At 35.4% G+C, this 23,974-nt stretch overlaps 1 protein-coding gene across 2 annotated transcripts in view; it reads right to left on the reverse strand.

The window, feature by feature from the left end:
• Positions 1–23,974, reverse strand: part of GABRG2 (gamma-aminobutyric acid type A receptor subunit gamma2) — a 102,894-nt gene that overhangs the window by 47,379 nt on the left and 31,541 nt on the right. For both annotated transcript variants that reach the window (XM_004737670.3, XM_004737671.3), the window contains exons 4-6: positions 23,486–23,706; positions 20,339–20,421; positions 17,460–17,597 (exon numbers count right to left, since the gene is read on the reverse strand). In XM_004737670.3, the coding sequence (XP_004737727.1) occupies positions 17,460–17,597; positions 20,339–20,421; positions 23,486–23,706 (442 nt within the window). The remainder of the gene's footprint in view (positions 1–17,459; positions 17,598–20,338; positions 20,422–23,485; positions 23,707–23,974) is intronic.

A 23,974-nucleotide genomic window follows, 5' to 3' on the forward strand; every position in this document is an offset into this window, starting at 1 on the left:
GCATATCTTAATCCTTCTTTACAGGAATGGAAGCTGTGGCTCAGATAGGCTAGAAACTTGCCCAAGTCCATGCAGCCTGCAGAGACAGTGCCAGAGCGCAGGTTATCTGACTTCTCGTCCAGAATTCACCCAACTGAATGCACTAGTAATGCACCAGAAAGATGCATTATTCACATGAAAGCTAAAATCTGAAGTGCTAACTGCAACTTCCTAATATATATCACGACCGTACAGAGAATTCTAGTAGAGATGGTATCATGTTTAGACATGAAATTGCAATGTTAGGGCTATGGGTCTTAAAGAGAGCCTGATCTAGTCTTGCTAAGATCTAAACAAAAAGGAATCCTGAGGGACTGAATGTGGATTGAAAGGTTAGATACAACATTAAATGACTATTATATCTGGAGCTGCAGACAGATCAGATTTTTCTGGTTGCAAAGTTCATGACTGGTACTCATGTGGGTCAAAAACTGAACATAAAAGACAAGGAAAAGCAAATAAAACCAAATGGCATTTCACTCAGCCTTAAACCAGCATAACTATGGAAATACCAGACTGGCTGATGTGTTAGCAATGGCTCCCCAAGAAAATTCCAGTTCTCAATAGCGCAAGGCTGACAGCTAGCTTCTGCAGACACCTCTCCCACCAGCCTCTGTTTGGGAGGCACTGAGCATCCTAGGCATGGGGGCAAGCATCCCTACCGCCAGAAAGAGTGGTGGGTGGAGATAAGTAACTCGCTAAATTAAACCCCCAGAGCAGTCACAATTAAGAACTACAATAGCTCTTAAACGAGATAATGACTACTGGTACTTTCAAATTATATTCCAAACATATACTAAGGTATTTTAAGAATTTGAGATATTTTTAGGGTAATGGTTTCTTTATTCAGGAATAAAAAAAAATCTAAGTATGATATGCTATTGAAGCATGTATGCATTAATGTGTTCTGATGTATTAAAAAGTATGGATTATTGTGTGAGATATTTCATTAGTCTTGTCACATAGAATTTCACGTAAAAATACTTAAAATCCAGTTAGATCCAGCTCATTGTCAGTCCGTTGGACTATGGGCTCCCCAAGGGCAAGGACCATGCCTAATTTATCATCTTGAACCCTATTAATGGTGCTGGGAACATAGGAGGTCCTGATTAAATAACCAATACACGGAACTTAGCTGACCTCAAAGAGAGGCACTAACCAGACAGAGCTAACAAGAAGCGACCCCTTGGTAGAGGTTAGCAGCATCACACAGATGTACATGGCCAGAATGTACGGTCTCAACTGAGTCTGAATGCCAGCTCTTCCACTTACTACCTGGGTGACTTCTTTAAGTTACTTATCCTTTCTGAGCCTCAATTTTTCCATTCATAAAATGGCTTTATTAATGTATCCACTGCATTTGGTAATTGACAGTTAAATACAACTGGTATTAGAAATCAATTATTTCAATAGCCCCCCCCCCAAAAAAATGTCTTTTTAGATTTTAAAAAATTTTTCCCAAAAAATTGAGGTACAGTTTCTATACAGGTTTGAACATTCTGGGCCAATTCAAAACAAAACAAAACAGTAAAGAAACCACCTTTCTAGGCAATATGTCTTGAGTGGGTTTCCCCACTAATTTCCATGAATCCCTCATCTACATTGAGTTTCTGACTGTTCCTAGTGTTGGTGAAACCCACTAGTAAAGAGCATGTAAGAAAAAAGGAAGCTAACATATGGGGGGGGGGCTGTCTGGTGACCTTTAACCTTTTTCTTTTCATCCATTATGACAGGATGAGCTATGCTACTGAGAAACTAAAGCAGCACTGTTGAAGTTGCCTTTGGCAAATTCTACTAGCATTTTTTTGGCAAGTGCCCCAGAGGCATGCTGGTCTCAATTTACACTGATTTCTAAAGTAAATTTTAACTACGAAATTAGTTTTCCCTACCATTCTCAAAAAGTAACCTTCAAAGGAATTCTACAGAGCAGAATGTTTAAGAACCTGGGATATGTGGCCTTTTCAATCTGATTTCAAATCCCCTATTTTTCTTACTGGCTGAGGGCTTGGACTAGTCACTTAACTTCCTTGAGTTACAGGTTTCCTCTCTCTGAAAGCATGGTAGTAATCACAGCTACTTGGAGGTTTTTATGGAGATTAAAAGAGAAATCTCACAAAAATTGCCATGGGCAATTTGTTGTACATAGTATGTTTTCAATAAATAAATCATGTTATTAATTATCACACTGGATAGCTGTGATGTCTTAAAATAAACAGCAATTATCCCAAGAGAAATGTTCAGTGAGGATACTAGCTGTTAAGAAGAAATAAGTTTCTGTTTTTCTGAGTCCCACACAGAATGGAGACGAGCACTACCTCTGACTTCACCATTTTTCTTGCATCCGCACTTGCGAGTTAAGAGACTGCATGGAACGTTTTGAAATGAAAAGGTAATTCTTTTGAAATATGTTTCTAAATTTCTACATGCATTTTAACTTCTAAATGTTTCCGGTCCTACATTCCCTATCTAGAAGTTTAACTTTGAATCCCCAGCAAAGTGAAAACACTGAACTTAATCCTCTCAGCCCTCTTGCAAACTCCCAGCAACTCCAAGATAGTCAAACGCGGCAGGTCTCTTACTGACTTCAGGTGAAAATACATTAATCCTAGGCAACAGCCAAATTCCATTTTCCTGCGTCTTTCAGTGAGTATAACTTTCATTATCCTTTCATTTCTACATTTAGCCTTGATTTTTTAATAGCAGGTCCCCCCAAGAGTAGCCAAAAAAAAAAAAAAAAATTCAGAATTTTGCCTTTTGAGTTGCTTCAACAATACCCTTATTTTTTGATCAGCTTATCATCCTCATTAAGTCCTGATGACAAAATCTGATCACAGGGACCCAGGCAGGAGTGAGGGAGAACTTGAGTCTTGAGTCACACTCCCAGCCTTGCTCCATGTGGAGCTGAGATCAATGATTCTTTTTTTTTTTTTTTTTTAAATGTTTCAGTTTCTTTACTGGCGCTGAGATTTTATATACCTTTAAGCCTTGCCTTCAAGCCATGACTTTGGAACTTCAGATCTAAAGGGAGCCTTAGGGGTAATTGTTAAAATAATGACAATGATGCTTTGGATCTGTGCTGCACTCCCACAAGTTACAAAGCATTTCCACATCCATTATCTCATTTGATTCTCCCCACACCTCTCTGAGGAAGGACTCCTGATAAAGCCATGCACTCCTTCCTGACAGCAACTGGAGCACAAAGGGATAAAAGGATTTGATCACAGGCATGAAGCAAGTAAGAGGCAAGCCTGCAAATGGAACCTGGGTTTTAAGGTTCTTATTCTCATTTTTTCTGTCCCCACTTCATGATATTCCAACTAATAAGGTACAGGTATAACCACTCTCAGCAATGCTAAGCCACATGTGACTTGCTCCTCAGCACTGACTGCAACATCTTCTAGCCAACATAGAAGTAGAAATCGCTCATCTGGTCAACTCAGTATTCTCTCCCTCTTCATTTTTATTTTTTTTTTTTTCATTTTATTTTACTTCAGGATCTGAGAAAAAGGAAAGGACCTGTCTAAATTTTGAGTTAAAGAACTTTACAGAGAGGCTTGAGAGAGGGCTGTTGCAATGCAATCTGGAAACTCATTATTAGATGCTTCATTTCCTGCAAAACTAGTTAGGAGAGCTTACACTAGTCATTTCACTTCCTTGGGCTTTATTATCATTTTTTAATCTGGGAAATAAAGGCCCTCAACTAGGCAAGTCTGAAGTCTCTTTGACTTGCAAGTGTTTGTCTTTATTACATAACTGCTGCATTGAGTATTGTTAGTAGTATAGAATAGAAAAGTAATTAATTGCTCTGACACATCTAGCAATTGTGTGTGTGTGTGTGTGTGTGTGTGTGTGTTAGAGACCCTGAGCTGGTCATGGTCAATCAACAAGTCAACTTAATACCCTTTCCTCAAATTCTTCCAAAGTCACTTTATGGGACAGCTATTAAAAAAGTGTTCCCACTCACACATCTGCCCTTTTTGAACAAATTTCAGGTTTCTTCTCCCTTTTTCGTCTAAATGTAAGGTTACAAAGCAAGCAGAATCAGTTACTATCTTCTATGAACTTTCAATCAATTATAAAACTTTTCTTTTCTCAGAGTCATTAAATATGCCTGAAATCTACTGTGTCTGTGTGTGTGCATGTGTGTGTGTGTGTTTTAATTTCAAGGGTTAGGGAAAGGAATGAGAAAGAAAGGAAAATACAATTACTTATGATCATACTGCTATCTATTTCCATATTTATTCACAATTTCCTAAGCATTTTCAGATATTCATAGTAACTCCGGTAGGGTAATTATAAAATTCTTCCATTTTATGGGTAGAATGAGGTCTGAGAGGTTAAATGATTTGCCCAGATGTATACACCTTTTTATAAGATCTGCTAAGACTTAAGGCCAGCTTGTCTCACCCCTAGCCAAGTATTCTTTCTTTCAGATTTTACCAGAAGTCATGTCTTACTAATATACCTCACATGTAATTTTATCCAAAATTTTGAGTCATACATAGATAATTCTTCTAGTAATAGAAAATATTTTAGTTAGCCTTGTTCAAGATGCTTCTGTTATTTACTCATTCTTATCTTTTAAAAGAAAACTGACTATACTTGATATATTCCATTACCAACACTCTAAATTGTGCCATTGACTTGAACGACACAATGTATTAGATTGTTATGGTCTTCTAGTGGCATGAAGTCTCTTGAAAACATCTGCGCTTTATTGTATACTACACACACACACACACATATCTGTTCATGTGAATAGCCTTTTACCTTGATGAAAAGAAAATCACCATTGCCTACAAATAAGACCCAACAAAAATGCTATGGCTTAGTCTCGGAGCACACGTTCAACTCCTGGCTCTGCTCCTTACCAGCTACATGATCATGGAAATAAAAATACTATCTACCTTTTAAAGTTGTTGCAGGTTTATAGAAATAATCTTGTAAAATAATTAACATTGTGGCTGGTATACATAAAATGTCCAAGAAAACCTGACTTCAGCATCTCGTCATCATCCTCATCCTCACCACCACCACCGTCACCAACAGCTCATCGTTATCAACACCACTTACCTGTGTACAGATTAAAAGGGGCAGATTTTTAGGACCAAAGTATCTCCTACTCCTAACTTACTCAGCTTCAGCCAATAGAATGAAAATTCCTTTTTATATTAGCTTAGTCTTATATAGGCAAGTGGCCAGGAGGGAACAGTAGATTGGGGACACAGATGTCTGTTGATTAGTTCTAATTCTACTAATAACTAGCCATGCAAAAATATTTGAAATTATTGGTCACCATATACTTTATGTACTTCACTTATAAAACAGAGAGATGGAATTAATTTTAAGAATGTTTCATTGAGGAAAGGGTTAAAATTATAGCTTATTTGTTAAGATTAAAAGAAAGGGTTTAAACTTTACTGGAAACTATACTCTTTTCTTACACAAGACTATTAGAGACATTTTTTTTTCTCATGAATAAGTAACAGCAATCAAGATAGCCTGACCTTTTCATTATTTTGTGGCTTGCTTTATTAAATCATGTTCAATTACTTCCTCCTAGTGACAAGAGGATGATGTTGGTTTATTGTTTCTTATAAGTTACACTGCCTAATATCTGTAAAATTCAATTTAGTATGGGACCAATATTTACAAATTGTTTTTCAGTGTAATTAATAAAGCTGTCCCAGAAGTATATCAGGGAAAATCTTGCCCATCTTTATAAAATGTGACAGTTGCTATCACCCTACAATCATTTTCATGTTAATATTGTGTCTTTTCATCTGCTCCTTCTGAAGCCACTTTCACATAAATAGGAAATCATGGCTATAGGTCATTGACAAAGCAAGCAAGCTTGACCCGAAACAGTTGCTTTTAAAGAGAATAATTCTCAGAGTCAGAGACATTTTAATGACTGGTTTCTGTTTTCTTTGAGAGTAAGTCGTTCCTTTCTCTTACTAGTGGTGGTTTTTCCTGACCTGTTATCTCAAGCTATACTTACTTATTTGGCCAAGTAGATGGGCCATGTACACCATAAAGGATTATATTAATGGTAAGCTTTGATTATGATTTTGAAGTTCCAAATACTTGTATCTCTTCCTACCAAGTCCATCCCTACAAAGGCCTTTCCCAGTGGCCCTTCGTGTAAGAGAAGCATGCATCCCACCCCATGGGCAACAGGCTTCTCTATGTGGTTTGCTTTGGCAAATGGAATTTGAGCCAAATAAGTTATGCCTCTTTCAGCCATGAGAATACCATGCTATGGAATGCAATACAAATTTTATTGAGTTTTAAGCCACTGATATTTAAGAGCTCTTTACCACCATAGCACAGCCCAGCTTAAACTGACCAATATAGCCTGATTCTGCCATAGTTGTATGCAACTATCTTTAGGCAGACAGAGGATAGCTGGATAGATAGCTAGACGGCAAGGTAGACAGAGGCCACTACCCTAAAGAGAAAACAAATTACATACGAGATAAAGAAATATGGCCAGGAGCAAGTCTTTCTGCAAACACAAATTCAAAAACAGCCCTGGCATTTGCGTCACCGCTACACTAGAAAATGAGTGTGTCCGGACACATGAGTGTCTGTTAAGTGACTTACTCCATGATCTTGGACAAGACCTTTACCCTCTCTAGATACTTTTCTACAAGACTGGTTGTACATGATCATCTTACCTGGAAAATGAGTATCCCATTATAGAAATATTGTGAAAAGTCAACGAGACGATTCATATATAAGGAGTTTTCAAATGCTAGTATGTCATATTATTGTTGTAGAGGTGTTAGATCAGTACTATTTTAATGGACTGCCAATTCTCAGCACTATCCATCAGCTAAATTTATATAATTAATCTATTAAAAATAAAATAATAAACTGAGGTCATACTAGGCACTCTTGATTACAAATATTCTTTCTATTTGAGGATATAGAGTGTGTGTCCTTTCTCCTCTCTGAAAGCCATGTCAAAGCCACTGTCCTATCTTTGCCCTCTCCTAATTTCTCATTTAGTATAAACGGGGTTAGCATCCACCCTCGTTCCTCACACCCACCATGGGCCTATTTTTCCCATGCCAGATTCATTTTCTCAGACCTTAATTAACTAACCAACCATCTCTATGGCAACACTCTGGGCCTCTTGCCCCCACAGTTGCCACCGAAGTTCTCTATACATGACAGATAAAATAGATCTGTTAATTTCTAAATTTTATAGGATAAGGTAACGTGAGGAAGTTTCTGTTGGGAACTTGTGGGGACATAGGAAACCTAAATGCCCACCAGAAGTTTCCTTTATAACCAATTTGCCAGGTATCAGGAAACATAGCACAGCATTTTAGAGGTTGAAAGGAGCTTCAAATTCAATCTAGTCTTTTTTTTTTTTTTTCTTTTTTGAGACAAAGCAATCAAGTGCCAAGTCCAAATATGACTTGTCCAAGGTCATTCAATGATATGGTAGCATAACCACAAAGGGAACTCTTACATAGGAATCGGTTTTTGCTCTATCACCAGCTGTATCACCTCATCAAAGAAAAAGAGCGGAGCTTTATTGCAGAGCAAGAATTGTATCAATCTTCAGAGAAGTACACCAGGGAAAGTGTCAACTGACTACACCAGGGAAAGTGTCGACTGGCTACGTAAGACTAATAAGTAAAGTACAAGAAAATTGCAACCAAGCTTTCGCATGCTTAGATGTGAGCAGGAAAAGACAAATACCAACAAGGCTAGCTGCACAGATGTCTGCAGATATAACTTCACAATTTTAAGTTTTTTGAAAATCCATCTCCCATGAAAGTGGATCATAGAGATAAACTGAATAAACTTAAAATCAATTGGCCTTGCATATGCTAGATATTTATGGCAAATAAACCCAGTCGTAGAACATAAAAATGCAAGTGAAGCATAGGTTGGCCTCGTTCTGGCACTTCCCTGCAACTCATTATCTGTTTTCAAACAAAACCTCAATTGTTTGTTTTTCAAACAAACCTTGTCAAGTAATATTCACATTCATTGCTTTTTGCTTATAAAAAAGTAAAAAAATAAATACATTCATTTCCACACATACATATGTGCTCTCATTCAGGGATTATCTTTTATTTTCCCCAATTTTCTGCAAAGATATAGGTGTACTTGGTTTTTCAAAATAAGGAAACAGTAATTCACAAAGAAAGACATAGAGTGCCCCCCCCAAAAAAAAAAAACAGGAAGTGGTAGCGACTTCGGTAAACTGGAGATTATGTGCCTCACCTATTCAGAAATATCGTAATTCAGATTTTTTTTTTATTATTAAGATTTTATTTATTTATTTGGCAGAGAAAGATCACAGAGAGGCAGACAGAGACCCTGATTTGGGGCTCAATCTCAGGACCCTGAGATCATGACCTGAGCCAAAGGCAGAGGCTTAACTCACTGAGCCACCCAGGCACCCCCCCGTAATTCAGATTTACCCAATCATTTTCCAATACGAATGAAGACCCAGAAGTTCAAGATGTAAAGATATTTAAGATTTGCATATGGAAATTTTCAATTGTTCAGTAATGACTAAAATAAATAGAATTAAACTCATCCATGTCTAATGACCCATGCTCTACTGGCTACCAAGTTACAACACTGACTTCACCTCTTCAGAGTAATTTCCCTATAAGTAAAATTACAATTGAGCTTGATCTTCAAGATTTAGCCCTGAAATTTTATTTTTCTCTCCATCTATTTTCACTCTCAGGCACTGATACTGGTAATAAGAAATTACCAGCTGAGAAAATGTAAATGTAATCCTTAGGTGGTTTTAATTCATATCCTTGATTGCATTGTCTCTTTAACAAGGAGCTATTACACAGCTCATGAATTACACACTGGCTCTTACATTACATAGCTTTTCACCACTTAGTGCTCAAAAGCGAGGTGCATGGTGCTGTAAGTCATGTGAGTATAAGCATACGAGAAGTCATGTTTGGGAACTATTCCAATAAACTCAGTTGTCTCAGCTAAAGCAATGTCACTTACTGTACTTCAGTGTTCTTACAGAGCTGAGAGAGAAGCATTTACGGGCAATACAATTAGGTTTGTGATGGGGATGGGAGAACAACTGTAATTTAATTTTAAGAAATACTATTTTTTTTAGTATTTCTTTTTGTCATTCTGAGAGATAACACATAACAAGGAGAAGTTAATTTAGGGGTAGACAAATTGGAAGACAAATATGAAAAATTAAACATTTATGATGTGACTCATATGCTAATGAGGAGCACTGTCAATTTCTTAAACAGCAAAGATATCCATATATAAAAGTAAACAAAAACTAATGAAGTCATATTTAACCTATTTGTCAATTCTCTTTTCCTTGGGCTTTTCTGCCCTTTTGGAATGGACTAGTAACACTAGCTGTTCTTGATTTTTTTCTAAAATGAGTTAGATTATATGAGATACAGGTAAGAATGGTAAACAAATTCTGGTCAGCTCCAGCTCATATACCCAGCAAATTCTTTTCTGGGCTGTAATGCACAGCAATGTGCTGTGACCTTCATAATAACTTCATTTGGTGGTGGGGGGGGGAAGTTAAATAATTAAAAGAAATCACTTTCCTCATTGATGTTTGTTTCCCTTTTCAGTCTCTGACAAGCTTAAATTTGCATATCTGCCACACTGAATAGCATTATTTTCTGAAAATGCAAAAACAAGGTGAAGAAATTATTCAATTGCATCAAAGTGAAAGGAACTGCCAATGAGTTTGTGTTTAGAGCATGATGTCTGTTGACTCAGTCTCTATTATCTCACATTTTTTTATTTTTTAAAAATTATTTATGTTTTACATTTATTTGGGGCAGCAGCTCTACAGGAAGACTCCATTAGTCATATCAGTCACACGGATGAACGTGTCTTTTAAATACAGCAAAATAGGATTTTCAATTGAATTAGGAAATACCAAAGACTTGGATAAAAATTAACATCTTGACCTGGTTAGTTTTGATAGACTGTCAAAATAAGGTATTAATCTCCAAAATTACTGTAAATAGTAGTCACGCTAACCTTTTATTTGGTTTTCTTTCTGATGAGAGTTTTCTGTGAGGAACTAATTTATGCAAATGCACTGGATCTGACAGTTTCTTAATTAAGGCCATATTTGGAGGGTGACCGATAGGTCCACTTAGCAAGTGAATAGTATTATCTCATAGGCAGTAAGTATGTTTTTGAAAAAGGAAAGGGATATCATTGTTAAATTGTTTTTCACTTGTTATTACTACATATAATTGCTATTCCTACATGTTAACATTTTGTTGATGCATGTATAGGGTTATATTAAGTGATATTACTTCATTGCATTGTGTAATATTATTTATTATGAAGCTTAAGAATGAACTTTTACTTTTAATTAATTCATTTCTTTACCTAATATGTTTATGAGAAGCAATAGGGTATAAATTTGGTATTTGGATAAACAACTCTACTTTATTGACTATCCTTGAATAAATTACTTAGTCCCTCTAAACTTAAGTTGCTTCATCTGTCAAATAGCAAAAGAATGTATTTCTCATAGACTTGTTGTGAGAAATAAAATGAGATCATGCATGTTGCACAGACCCTAGAAAGTCATAAAACCCAGTGTCCCTTCCTAGCACACAATTGAGCTACATTTCCCAGTCTCATTTTATCTCCATGGGAGCATAGAACATTTTTGCCAATGGAATATAAGCAGAAACAAAGCATGTCACCTTAAAGCCAAACAATTTTCCTTACATTTCATATGACTTCTCTATGCAATCACTCTGTGTCTCTAGCCCTATCTCCCCACTAAGTAATGTCAGAGCAACTTTGGAATTTAAAATTCTGATGTGGGATTTTTATTTTATTTTATTTTTAAAGATTTTATTTATTTATTTGACAGACAGAGATCACAAGTAGGCAGAGAGGCAGGCAGAGAGAGAGAGGGAGGGGGAAGCAGGCTCCCTGCTGAGCAGAGAGCCTAATGCGGGGCTCCACCCCAGGACCCTGGGATCATGACCTGAGCAAGGCTTTAACCCACTGAGCCACCCAGGCACTCCTGATGTGGAATTTTTAAATGTAATATATAAATATTCTAGTACCACAACTGAAAGAAAAACACATAAAATCTTGGGTTAACATTACATATAACATCATGTATCACTAAAAACAAATATATGGGTGGGACTATCATTCCCCTTAAAATTAAAAATCTAAAGGAGTTCGTTTTTGCATTTGACTTGCTTTGGAAACATACTGAAAACCTGATGAAGGAAAACATTACCAAGAATGCCACTCCTACATTAGGGCATCCGTAGTGTAACTGTGGTTACATCAGAGGTTCTGGACAGGTCTAAGAACAAGGACTTCAAAGAAGCATCTACTCAAATGCATTCATTTTATAAACAAGGAACTTTCATTCCAGAGAAGGCAAATGACTTCCCCATGACTACTCCTGGCCAAGCACTCTTATGTTGTTCCTACATTTTCTTCTCTTGAAACCAAACTTAATTTTTTTTCTGAATTGAATTTTAAAAATAAAATAAAAATCAATTACTGTAAAGTCATCCACTGATTTATTTAAAGACACTGCATTGCTTTAAGTAGTTTGGAAATTTATTGATGAAAATGAGCTCACAACTTACTTACTTACTGGGACTCCAAAGTCACAGGAGACTGTGGGATGAGTGCCCAGTTGCTTATTTCTCTCCTCACACCTAGTTTCCTTAGTATTTTTTGTTTCACCCTCTTCGTGAAAAAAAAAAAAAAAAATTACTGTTAGCTTGTATCTTTTTAAAAAATTATTATTTTCTTTTTTCTTGCCCTTAAAAGAGTTCACCTCCATGATGAGGAAGGTTTTAAAGTGTCTCCCTGGTTTCCCAAAGACATCTAAATTAAAACACAGCCTAGAAGGTAGGAGCTATTTCTTTTTTCTATTTGGAGAGTTATTTGACCAGTACCTATACACAGATATACATAGAGAAAGTTGGAGTTGAGCTTGGTATCAAATAAGGAATATAGGATACAAAACCATGAATTGGTACAATGTACCCAGAAAACCTCAAGGAGGTAAGGAGTACAGTGAGAGAACCATGGACAAGGTTTAAAGATACAAGGTAGATTACAAATACTTTAGAAATGAAGCAATGAGCATGGACTTGATCCCACAGACCTAGTATTTCTAAAACAGCAGTCTGCCCAGTACTATTGGAAATTAAGGCAAATTCAGTGGCATGTGGACTTTTTATTTTAATATTTGTGTATTTCTTATAATAAAAATCAGAAAAATATAACTAGCATATGGAATCCTAGCCTAAAAGATAAGTTAAAAACAAAAAAAGTAAATAATTTTTAATGTTCACGGGTTTTCCAAAAACTTATGGGGATATTTAATTAAACACTGATATTTATACTCCAAAAGAAAATATGGAAGCTTTACAAATATTCTGACAGAAGAAGAATGTGATCTATTCTTTTCGATGCAGGATGATGGCATTGGATCATAGGCCCCCCCTACAAAATTTACTTGCCACTTTTCTAGCCCATATTTCAGGATGAGAACAGGAAGCAACAAAGTTCCTGTACTAAAAATCATGTAGATAATTTGGTGAACTGGCAATGGCAACATGATCAGAAAGAACAATCTTCTACTTGAGGGTAAACTATGAGTAATGGGAATATATGTAATAGAATTCTGCATTGCTTATTAAATTGAGAGAAATTTTACAGTTCTAGCAATATAATTATCACAAGCAATCAATTCTATAATTGCTACTAATCAACAACTTCAAGCAAGCCACCATTCTAATGTCATGGATACAAATATGATTAAAACAAGGCTTCTGTTATGAAATTTGTGATTTATTGTAATGAGGGGGCAGAAATAAAAAAAAAAAATGCCTAAGCAACACAAGGCAGAAATTACGTTTTTATAAGGTGGGTGAAAATGCTCTGAGGGAGAATTAATAAAATGGTGATAATGATAATTATTATTATTAATAATAATGCTTTCCAATTACAGAGTCCTTTCTATGTGACAGGTAAAATCTTAAGTATTTTTAATGGAGTATTTTACTTAGTCCTCAGAGCAACCCTGCAATACTGGTGACATTGAACTTAGATATATCAAATAAATACAAGCCAAAATTCAAACTCGAGCAGCCTGACTCCAAGAGTACACATAATTGAAAAATTGCTCCAAATTATTTCAGTGGTAAGGTAAGTAATGACCTTTTACTTTTTAAGGCTTTTAAGCCTTAAAATCATAAAGAAGGTAGGGATGAGTTGAGAAGCCATTCAAAAGAGAAAGACTAGGATTGGCTTGTTACATTCAGGAAAACAGGTGGAGTAGTTCTGTCACCAGGTGGGAAATTATGCAAAACAAAGCTGGAAAGTTCCTGAGGTCAGGTGTTGCATTTTAGGAACAATGTAGTAACTGACCTAATAAATTCTTGAAACATGGTGAAACCTGTGTGCTCAGAAGACCCACGGGGCCACAGTGGGAACAAAATAGTGTAATAATTAAGAGCACAAGCCTAGGAACAAGGCATGTGAACCTACAGCCCAGCTTTGGTAACTGATCCCTGCAGTAAATGAGCCTCCAGAAGTCTGTTTCCTCATCCACAATGACACATTGGGTATTGACGTGTAGTAAACAGGACCAGGGCTACAAGAATTCAAGTCGGTTGTTTAGATAAAAGGTTTGTTACAGTGTGTGTAGTTAGTGATCAGTAAGCACTAGCCTTTATGATTAATGTGTAAAATCAGACTGTGGAAGAGAGAGACTGACAGCAGGCATATAACCTTAATAGGCTACCAGCACAGTCCAGATGAGAACAGACAAAATCCTCAACTAGGACAGAGGCGACGGCAAGTGAAAAGAGGACAGTTACGCAAGATGCTTCAGAGGCATGAGCGCCTTTGTGATTCATTAGAGGTGGGAGGTAGAGACATGACTCTGAGTGTTCGTGCCTGGCTCACCGGGACAATGATGGTGCTATTCCCAGATACTGACCAATTATAAAGACACGATGGTTTGGAAGAAAAATCATGGATCCAGAATTTGTTTGGATATTGACTATGACCTAAAGGTATTCTTCAAGTCTTATCAATGTACCCTCAAGGCAATATTTTTCTCAAATATGATACAGATATGACTAGTGGTAAACAAGGTGGTTCAGGGGTTGGATGCAAAGCTTGTCAAACAGCACTGATTTACATGGTGAGAAGATTCTTCCCTGTGAAATTATCATTCTACTCTTCTGTTTACATTAGTGAGCTGTTTTGCTTTGGTGGCAGCTGCCTTTCCCATTTCTCTTAATACCTTTCACTCTTTTTCAATATATTCCATCTGCAGAGCACAAATATATGCATTTAAAATTTAAGAACATTTGTTTACTTTTCATTATATTTTTATATCAACTTCTATTGTGTCAGATGCTTCTGCTTTTCTAATTATGGTCCTAAGATAAGGAAGTAGCAGTAGAGTCACCGCTTGGATATTACAAAAGTCCTAAGAGGTAGGCTTAAATGAATGAAAGTTAGAAATCCCTGCAGTGAGAAAGACAACTATCATATGATCTCCCTGATATGAGGAAGTGGTGATGCAACATGGGGGCTTAAGTGGGTAGGAGAAGAATCAATGAAACAAGATGGGATTGGGAGGGAGACAAACCATAAGTGACTCTTAATCTCACAAAACAAACTGAGGGTTGCTGGGGGGAGGGGTTTTAGGAGAAGGGGGTGGGATTCTGGACATTGGGGAGGGTATGTGCTTTGGTGAGTGCTGTGAAGTGTGTAAACCTGGTGATTCACAGACCTGTACCCCTGGGGATAAAAATATATGTTTATAAAAAATAAAAAATTATAAAAAAAAAAAAAAAGAAATCCCTGCAGTAATCCAGGTCAGATTTTAGGCAATAGTCTCACTCAGTTTTGACCAAGGCTTTTTAAAAGGTTACACATTTACTGTAAGTCTAGGAGAAAAATCCCATTGTAATAAGACTAAGATTTAAAAGGAGTATAAATTTGATCTTCTGATAATTTCCCAAGAAAGCTGTTTTAGTTTCTTCCTAGTAGATAATAACTAGTTATGGAGCTCTGCTTTGAAGGTAAGAATGCCATCAGAAATTAAACAAAAGGTCATGGAGAAACTCCTCCCAGTTATTACAAAACCAACTATCCCAAGAATCAGACTGCCTCTTACTTAGCATTGGTGTTAAGTTTCCATTCAGTTCTTTCTTTTCACAGATACAATTAAAATGGTACTGTACACACACAAAAATTTAAAAACAAAAACAAAACAAAACAACAAAAAAAAAAAAACCAGCAAGAGCAGGGAGTGCCAAGAAGATGAACAGAGAGGCTAACCACCATATTAAAATTCACAAAGAATTGATGCAATCAATTAAAAGATGCTACTCAATATCAAATCTGTTATCAGTGAAGTTTTGCTTTGATTTCCTCGGAAGATTAATAGCTTCACGACACCTTGGCAATTTTTCTTGCCATGCTTTAAGTAAGTAAATCATTTTCTTCTGGAAATACTGCTTAATAGACAGTAAATATTCTAGATCATTCTCAGTATGAGTTATTGGGGAGGGAATGACTTTAAGATCTGTAATATAAAGCCAACCCATCCCTCACTGCCATTTGATTTTATTGCCCCTCAGGGCTCAAATGACTAAAAATACCAGCTAGTCATCAATTTTGGGGTTCTGTTTTAGGGTGCTGGAATAATTACAAAAATATGAATATACCACACAATTTAATGCCCAATTTCTCTTTCTGGAAGCATACAGACTTAGAGATTATTTTTACACATGTTCTTCCTTTCACAGATGGAAAACCAGTTCTAAGGCAATCCTGCATCTTTTTTGGGGACCAAATAAAAGACTGTTCTAGTACTTGATGTTCAGGATTTGCAGTGAATAAGGGAACAGAAGGCCACTTTTCAAAAATATACTCAAGCATTTCTTTGACCTTCTTTTACATTCATTTTGCAAATTAAGATAGCTGAGAAACCCTCAGTGTTAGGATCAGATAGGTCTGATTTGAAGGATGATGGTTATGAAAAGATAATCTTAAATTTCTATTTTTGTGTGGATCCTTAATTTGCTTCTCTATGTACAGTAGACCAAGGCCTTATTCTAAATTGGTCAATATAAAAATACGTCCTATGAATTTCAGGGGAAAAAATCAGGTATGTGCAAATAAGTCAACAGAAAACAGCTCAACTCACAGAAATACATCATCAAAATACATGTCTTGATAGTAATGTTTATGTTTGAAACAGGGACATAATTAGATTCACGTAATTTTAAAAGCGGTAGCTGAAATAATCTGTATGGAGGGTTTTGCAGAGGGTTTATACTGGCCACCCATGAGACAGATCAGGTTTGGAAATATGTTTAAATTACACCACATGGGGTTGTTGTTGTTTTTTTAATCAATTCAATTAATACTATTAAAAATCATGATATTTGATATAAAAATAAAGATTTTTAGCTTCTTGGGTGCCTGGGTGGCTCAGTTGGTTAGGCCACTGCCTTCAGCTTAGGTCATCATCCTGGAGTCCTAGGATGGAGTACCACATCAGGCTCCCTGCTCAGCAGGAGGTCTGCTTCTCTCTCTGACTTTACCCCCCCCCCAATAAATAAAAACTAAAAAAAAAAAATTTTTTTTAGCTTCTTTTAAGAAATCTGAAGTCCTTACCACATTAGGTCCCATGCATCTAAGAATTATAATTAATACTAATAAAAGCTACTATTTATTGAATGCTCACGAAGTGCCAGGTATCATTCTAAGCATTTTCTTTTTTTTTTTTTTCACCTTCATACACATAGTATGCCTGAGATACAGGTCTTTTTGTCCACATTAGTTATCTGGGAGTGTTGATCCCTGAGAAATACAGTAATTTTCTCAATATGTATAGGTGGTAACTGATAGAATTGGTATTTGAAACAAGGCCTGTACCATATCCATGAGGTAGGCAATTCAAAATATTAAATTACTGAATGGTGAATCAGTCCATATCCATTATGATCACATTTCTGTATTTGTAGAAAGCTCATTTTCCCTGTGTGATTACTTTAAATGCTATTTCAATATACCATGAAACCTATTTCCTAAAAGAAACATTACACCTACATCTCATAAATATTTTCTGTTTTTAAAATAATTGCCACTCATTTTTGCTTAAGGAAATTACACAAATAATGTCCTAATCCAATTTTAATCCATTTTGCTTCAAATTGGTAGAATCCATTTATATTTATCTATTATGCTAAAATACCAATTATAATTTTCTCTGGTAAATTAAAACACTTCACTTAATTTTATGCATATCATTTGTAGACAGGTATTCAAAAGCCTTCTGAATTATATATATCCCAGAATTTTTAACTCTGGAAGGGGTCACTTAAAATTCAAGCGCATCTTACCAGAAGTTGTCTTCACTACTTCAGTGGTATTTCTCAGTCCAACAAATGAAAATTGATAAAGCCTCCAAGATCTTGTGTCACCCACTTCAACAGAACTACGCTTCCATTGGTAGACAATTTCTTCACGTGGATAGCCATCTGCCATGAGATGGGAAAGCACACATTTAAAATTATTTATAAATGAACATATGTAGCAACCACCTTCCATGAACAAGAGACTGAAGTAGGTATGAGAGAGACTGAGTTATTAGAAGATCTTGAACTGAAGAGCGTCACAACAGAAGAAATAAATACAATGACATCTTCTCCCAACAGAAGTTTAAAAACAATGAGGTCAAAATTATCCTTGAAAGTCACTTAATTTGCATAGAAGTTATACTAGACATGGTTTTATGTATGCTAAATGCATACTCTACATTATCTAGGGCAAGACATAAAAAGTAGCCAGTCTAAAAGCAACAGTACATATGCAAGATATTATTTCATGATGAAGAGGAGTTAACAGGGCAAGGTATTGAGAGTCATGCAGAAATAGAAAATAATTAGAGAGAAGCAGACTCAAATGCCTCTCCAAGGCATGCACTTGGAGTGGAAGGTGCCTGGGAAAAATCACGTCAACTACTTATGTTATTCTCCCTTTCTCAGTTTGTTAGGACTTCATTTTAATATATGCAGAAATTTTACTTACTACAATTAAGACTAGTATAGTAAGTAGAAATGCCCAGAGGAAGATACCCATGAGCACTATGTAGAGTCTAAAGAAGTCAGTCATGTTCAGCCAAGAGAACAGAAAGCCTTCATGAAAGAGGTATTATACTGACAATGTAGTGATTATCAGTACCATTTGCTGGCCATAATACTCTAAAAAAGTCTTCATTTTTCCCCCTAAATTATTTGTTTCCTTATGAGGATCATGGTAGTCCTTATTTCATGAACTGATGGTCAATGTATATTTGTGAATAAATATTATTAATTGTAGAATAAACTCAAATATGGGTACAAAGCTGGCTCAGTCAGTAGAGCATGTGACTCTTGATCTTGAGATTGTAAATTCAAGCCCCACATTTTGGGTAGAGATTGTTTAAAAATAAAATCTTTAAAAAAAATAAGCTCAAGTAAAAATAGTTCAATGATAGATAGATAGACAGACAAAACTAAACACCATCTCAACTATGTATCTACTAATAATGCTATATAAACCTAAGTCTTAATCATGGAGGCTGATTGACTACTTGGAATAAAATCCCTATGTGTCTTCCTTTTCTTTTCTTTTGGTCCAAGTAGTTGTGTTACATGTTTATTAACAAAGGTGAAAGAAAAAAAGAAATCATAATCTCCAGATTGGCATAGAGCAGGAGTAGGGGGGCAGAATGTGCTGAAAACTAAGAAAAAGAATGATGATGCTAGGGAACTTCCTATGGAGAACATGTTTGGTGATTTAACTTTTTTGAGAGCAATAAGTAAACTAAGTTGTGTTTGGTTTTAGAAGGCGTTTGTCCATCAGTGACCTAACAACACAGAAATCACCAGCTCTTAAATTTTAGCAGACTCAGAAATGGAGTAGTCCCAGCTGGAAATTAAAAGAAAGCTTAGGAAAGATTTTACTTAAAAATATTCTATTCTTGGATAAAGTAAAACATATGAAATAAGATTTATAATGGGAACTTTTGTAAACAGAAATGATATACATTGATATTTTTCCTCTAGTTCATTCTGGAATTGATGTAATGATGAACAGATGATTGTTTCTCTCATCATTGTTTTTTTAAGTATAGTTATTATGACTTACTTGGCTCTTAAGAGTCTCCGTTATGCCTTGCTTGAGAAATTCTATTTATAGAAATATAAACTTAAAACTCATAATCAGTTTTTCATTCTGCCTAGTATGCAGGGTTGGCCGATCAAAAATAAGGAAGAGGTGAGCAACCTAACATGAGTGCTGAACAAACAGTGAGGCACACACCTGGGGGAAACTAAAGCTTGGCTTTGGTTCAGGAAGGAAATATCTACAAAAGTTACTAAAGCTTAATTTGCTTCAAAATCATCATGGATCATCGTGGTATATAGTCTATTATCTGGTAATAACAATAATTAATAAAAATAATAGAGCTTTTTACTAAATCTTATTGTGTGTAAGGTAGCACACCAAGCATTTTACATATATTACATCAACAAAGCAATATTGTGGTGAGGCAGGTCTTGTCATCTCTATCTGAGAATGTGGACTCACTGCAAGATTTAGTAATTTGTTCAAGTCCACAGCAATTGAGTGGGGATTTGAACTAGACAAATAAGACACCAAAAATTGGTCTTTTACTCACTGGTAAATAATTTGTTCTAGATATTGCTTGAACTCCAGATGGGGAAGGTAAGTTTCAATTTTGCTATCTTTAACAGGTATACCGAAATTGAAATAAGCAAATGACACTGGTGATTCTATGTACCTCCTGATGTGTAAAGGAGAAAATAAGTAGCAAACATTTTGCTACTCTCTTTTCCTACATCCATGGGGGTACTGTGCGGTGGGGGGAGGTGAATAGGGGCAGGGCATAAGGATGTAAAATCCACTTTACACCTTTCCATTGTGGCCAGGCCTGGTTTTACAACCCTTCTTGAAAAATGTCTTCAGGCAGCCACTGTGAATTTTTAAACATTTATGCACTAGAGAAACCTACTTGTAATTTCTGATAAAATAGATCCTTTTTGCAGGAATCACTCTAATATAGATAAACTGGTATTATGATGAAAGTAACTGTCAAAATCTTCAAAGTCAACAAAGTTGCTTGATTCTGCATTCTCTGAGTCTCCCAATTAGTTGGCACTGCAATTAGAAAACTGTTGGTGAGAGAGGATACAGAATACAGAATGAGATTACTTACAGCTGGAGAACTCCAAGGGGCAGGAATGTTCATCCATCGGAAAATTGTGTAACTGCAGTTGGCATTCTGCATCAATTGTCAACCTAAATAGAAAGATACGAAACCAAAATAGAAATCCTTTAGACATAGTTTTAAGAATATACATTAGTAAAATTTTAATGACTATTCATTTTTGTTCCTGGAGAAAACATCTCATATTCTTACTGATAACACAAGATGATTCTCCCTGAAGAAACCCACAAAGTCCAGAAGGAAATTACTTAAGGCTTAATGTAGACCATTTTCACAGACCAAGCAATACGATCTCATGGATGGCAATTGCATTTTTTTCAAAATTTATGATCATGTAATTTTTTTGGCAAATTAATTGCACACATGAGATCATTTGGTGAGTATATTTAACTTAATAGAACAGTTTTAAAAACTTGAGTTCATCTACTGTTTGCATGTAAATGAATGCTGATAAATTCTCAGACCTTATCTGCTAATTAAAGCAGAACCTTCTGTTTGTAAGTATTTGTTAGCTGTTAGATTTAAATTACTATATGTGACTTAAAATACTTCTATTTCCACAATAGAGTATTATGCATTCTTATATTGGAACACTATGAAGCCATAAATAGGATGTTATGGAGTAAAAGAATATTTAATGGCAAAGAAGAAATGTTAAATACACATACACAGGCATATTAGAAAAATGTTTGCCAGTGAATCTCAATTAGTTTGCATCTGGGTGCTTATTAAAGATACAGATTTTCTAGATCTCAGTATTGGCTGGGACTCTAGGAGGGAGAAATTTAATGGAGTTCCAGATGTTTTGACCATCTTTGGAGAAGTATAAATATATTCTAAAATTATAATGGTGATGGGCCAATGATTTTTTAAGATTTCTTATTTGTTAGCTATATACCTTATAGGTATTAATCTTGAGATAAAAAACTATCTTATAAACATTTATTTTAGAAGATTTTGCAATTCAGCATAATTTTTAATGGGAGAGATGTCATTTTCCTATAGTATAATAAGACAATCACTGATCTTAAATATAAGTGATAATATTGAGTCTTTAATCATCTATGTGGTACGGTATGGTAAATTGTTATCTAATTTAATCAAGTGTTATTATGACTTTATTGTACTTGAACTTACCCAAAGTCACAAAGGTAACAGTACAATTGAGTTTGAACTCAAGATTATTTGTCTCCAAAGCCAAAGGTTTTAATCAGTGTCACTCAATAATTACACGCTCTTCCAAAGAAAAGGTTAGTTCTATTCATAAGTGAAATTATAATTAAATATTTTATTTTTTCAAATTAAACTGGAACTATTAAATTGAAAATAATTTAAAGAGATTGCAGATACAAAGACAGATACACAAAATTATCTCTGTACACACAACTATTCATAACTTATTATAGATTAGCAAGAAGAATAAAATCTTCACTCTGTATAGGTTTGCAACTCATTTAAACTTTAAGTCTCATGAGTGGCATTTTTGAGGTGGTTTCTCTAATTAAATATTATGTAGAGATTCTACAAATTAATAGAAATGAAAACATGAGTGTAGTTATGAGAACAATCAAGGAACTTGGGATAGTGTGAGTGACTTAATATTTCAAAAGCAAGACTGGCTCTGATTTATCAAACTTTGATTTCCACTAGCTTCTAATTTCAGTCATTACCTTATCTCTCACAGTTAATGAAACCCATGATGAATACAAACTATAGGCCATGAATTTTTTTTGTAATTATGGCCATTTTTCCTAGTTACTGGCATAACTCTGATAAAGGTTTTGGAGCCATTTGAAAGTATTTTATCTTGCATGCCAAATGTTATATAAGGAATAAAGTATATACCACAAGAGTTTTTAAAAGAAATCATTTTGAAGCTAGAAGTTCCAGGATACTAAGATCTAGAAGAATCATATTATGCATAATTTTTACTGAAAATATATATAAATAATTTCAATATCTGTTGCGTGTACTATATATCAGGCTGCATGTAAAGTAGTTTATATACCGGCCCATTTGGTCCTTATAATAATACTGTAAGAATCACTATCTCTATTTGATTTTATTTTTTATAGATATTAAATGAAAAGAGTTTGCTCAGACTCTCTTGGGTGGGGGCATGAACCATGGGGTTGGTGGGTGCCTCCTTTCCAATAATCTCCATCGATGCCTACCTAATTTCTTTAAATAAAGATGTAACCGAGTAAAAACATCAAACTTACTAATAAAACTCTGAGATACATCTAGCACCAAGATCCCTGCAACCAGATAGCTGCCCCTAAGTCCTCTACATACAAATTCTTGAAAATTGCCCTAATTCATGTAGATAGTAAGATACAGGTCTAAGAACCAAAGCCAGATTTGTCTGGTTCTTAAGACTTTGTACTTATCTACTATGTTGTTTAATAATATACTCTCACCCATGAGAATCCTCAACATCAAAATATTTTAAATGCATGTAAGTATTATTAAGTGCTAAGATAATGGCATACAGTAAGTAGAAAATCTCCCAACTGTTACCAATCATTTAAGCCCATAAAATAAAAGATAACTTCCTTCAAATTATCCCTAAAATGTCTATTCCCAAAATAGCCAGTAAATTAAGTCAAATGGCCTATCAATGTAGTGCAGAATGGGTGCTGGGAAATAGAAATCATTGTACTTGCTATTGTGCAGCTAAAAGAAAAGGAGGTACAGGAGACCTCCACACTGAAATTTCTCCTTTAGCAATGGTTTCCTTGGAAACAGAGACATTTCCAAGCTTAACAACCAGTGGTCCCAAGGATAACTGACTGTGTTTTCATTTCCTTATTTTAAAGTAGCAGGAGACACATGCAAAAACCAAGGCTGGTGCAAAAATCAGGTAACCTTATAAAGGCAAGTGAAATTTCATGTCCCTGTGAGAAAGGAGAGTTCTCACATCAGTCACAGAAAATAAAGTTCTACCTATGGCTTTGAAAAAGCTCATTGTTAAGAGAAAGAAAAACTAATTTTGTACGATCACATACTATTTTGATCACACATGCCCACCCTGATGTAGGTTTGAAATTGCTTTCATTACTCTTGTTTTAAGGGCATGTAGTTGATCTTTGGTTTATTCCCAGAGAACAAAACTTGCCTTTATCAAAAGCATACCTTAAGGTGTAGAGCACTCGACCATCGTTCCAAATTCTCAGCATCCTATTAGGGGTGGTTATCCAGTGTGCATCAGCCTTTTTGGAGTTTCTGAAGAAAGTGTCTGGAATCCAGATTTTCCCTACCATGTTGCTATTCAATCTGAGGACTTTAATGGTGCTGTTAAATTTCAGACGTCTGTCATACCATGTTTGAGCAAAAAATATGTCAATTGTGTATTCCTGTTTTTATTTTAAAAAGGGGGGGAAATAGAACATTTTTAACACAATTGTATTATTGTATTACAGAGCATTTGTTTCTATTTATCATTTGTATTCTCACTGCCAACACAAAGCAAATTTTGAACAATCCAAAAGAAAGCGAAAACTTTGCTAAGGAGACACACCCAAACTTTTCTACACAAATTGATATTTTTATGAAAAAATAGACCCGTTTAGATGATTCTAGCAAAAGGCCATAGTTGTGATAGCACCATTTGCATTCAGTGTC

Source organism: Mustela putorius, unplaced genomic scaffold (assembly GCF_011764305.1).
Source record: "Mustela putorius furo isolate JIRA1106 unplaced genomic scaffold, ASM1176430v1.1 tig00000145_pilon_pilon_pilon, whole genome shotgun sequence".
NCBI classification, from domain to species: Eukaryota; Metazoa; Chordata; class Mammalia; order Carnivora; family Mustelidae; genus Mustela; species Mustela putorius.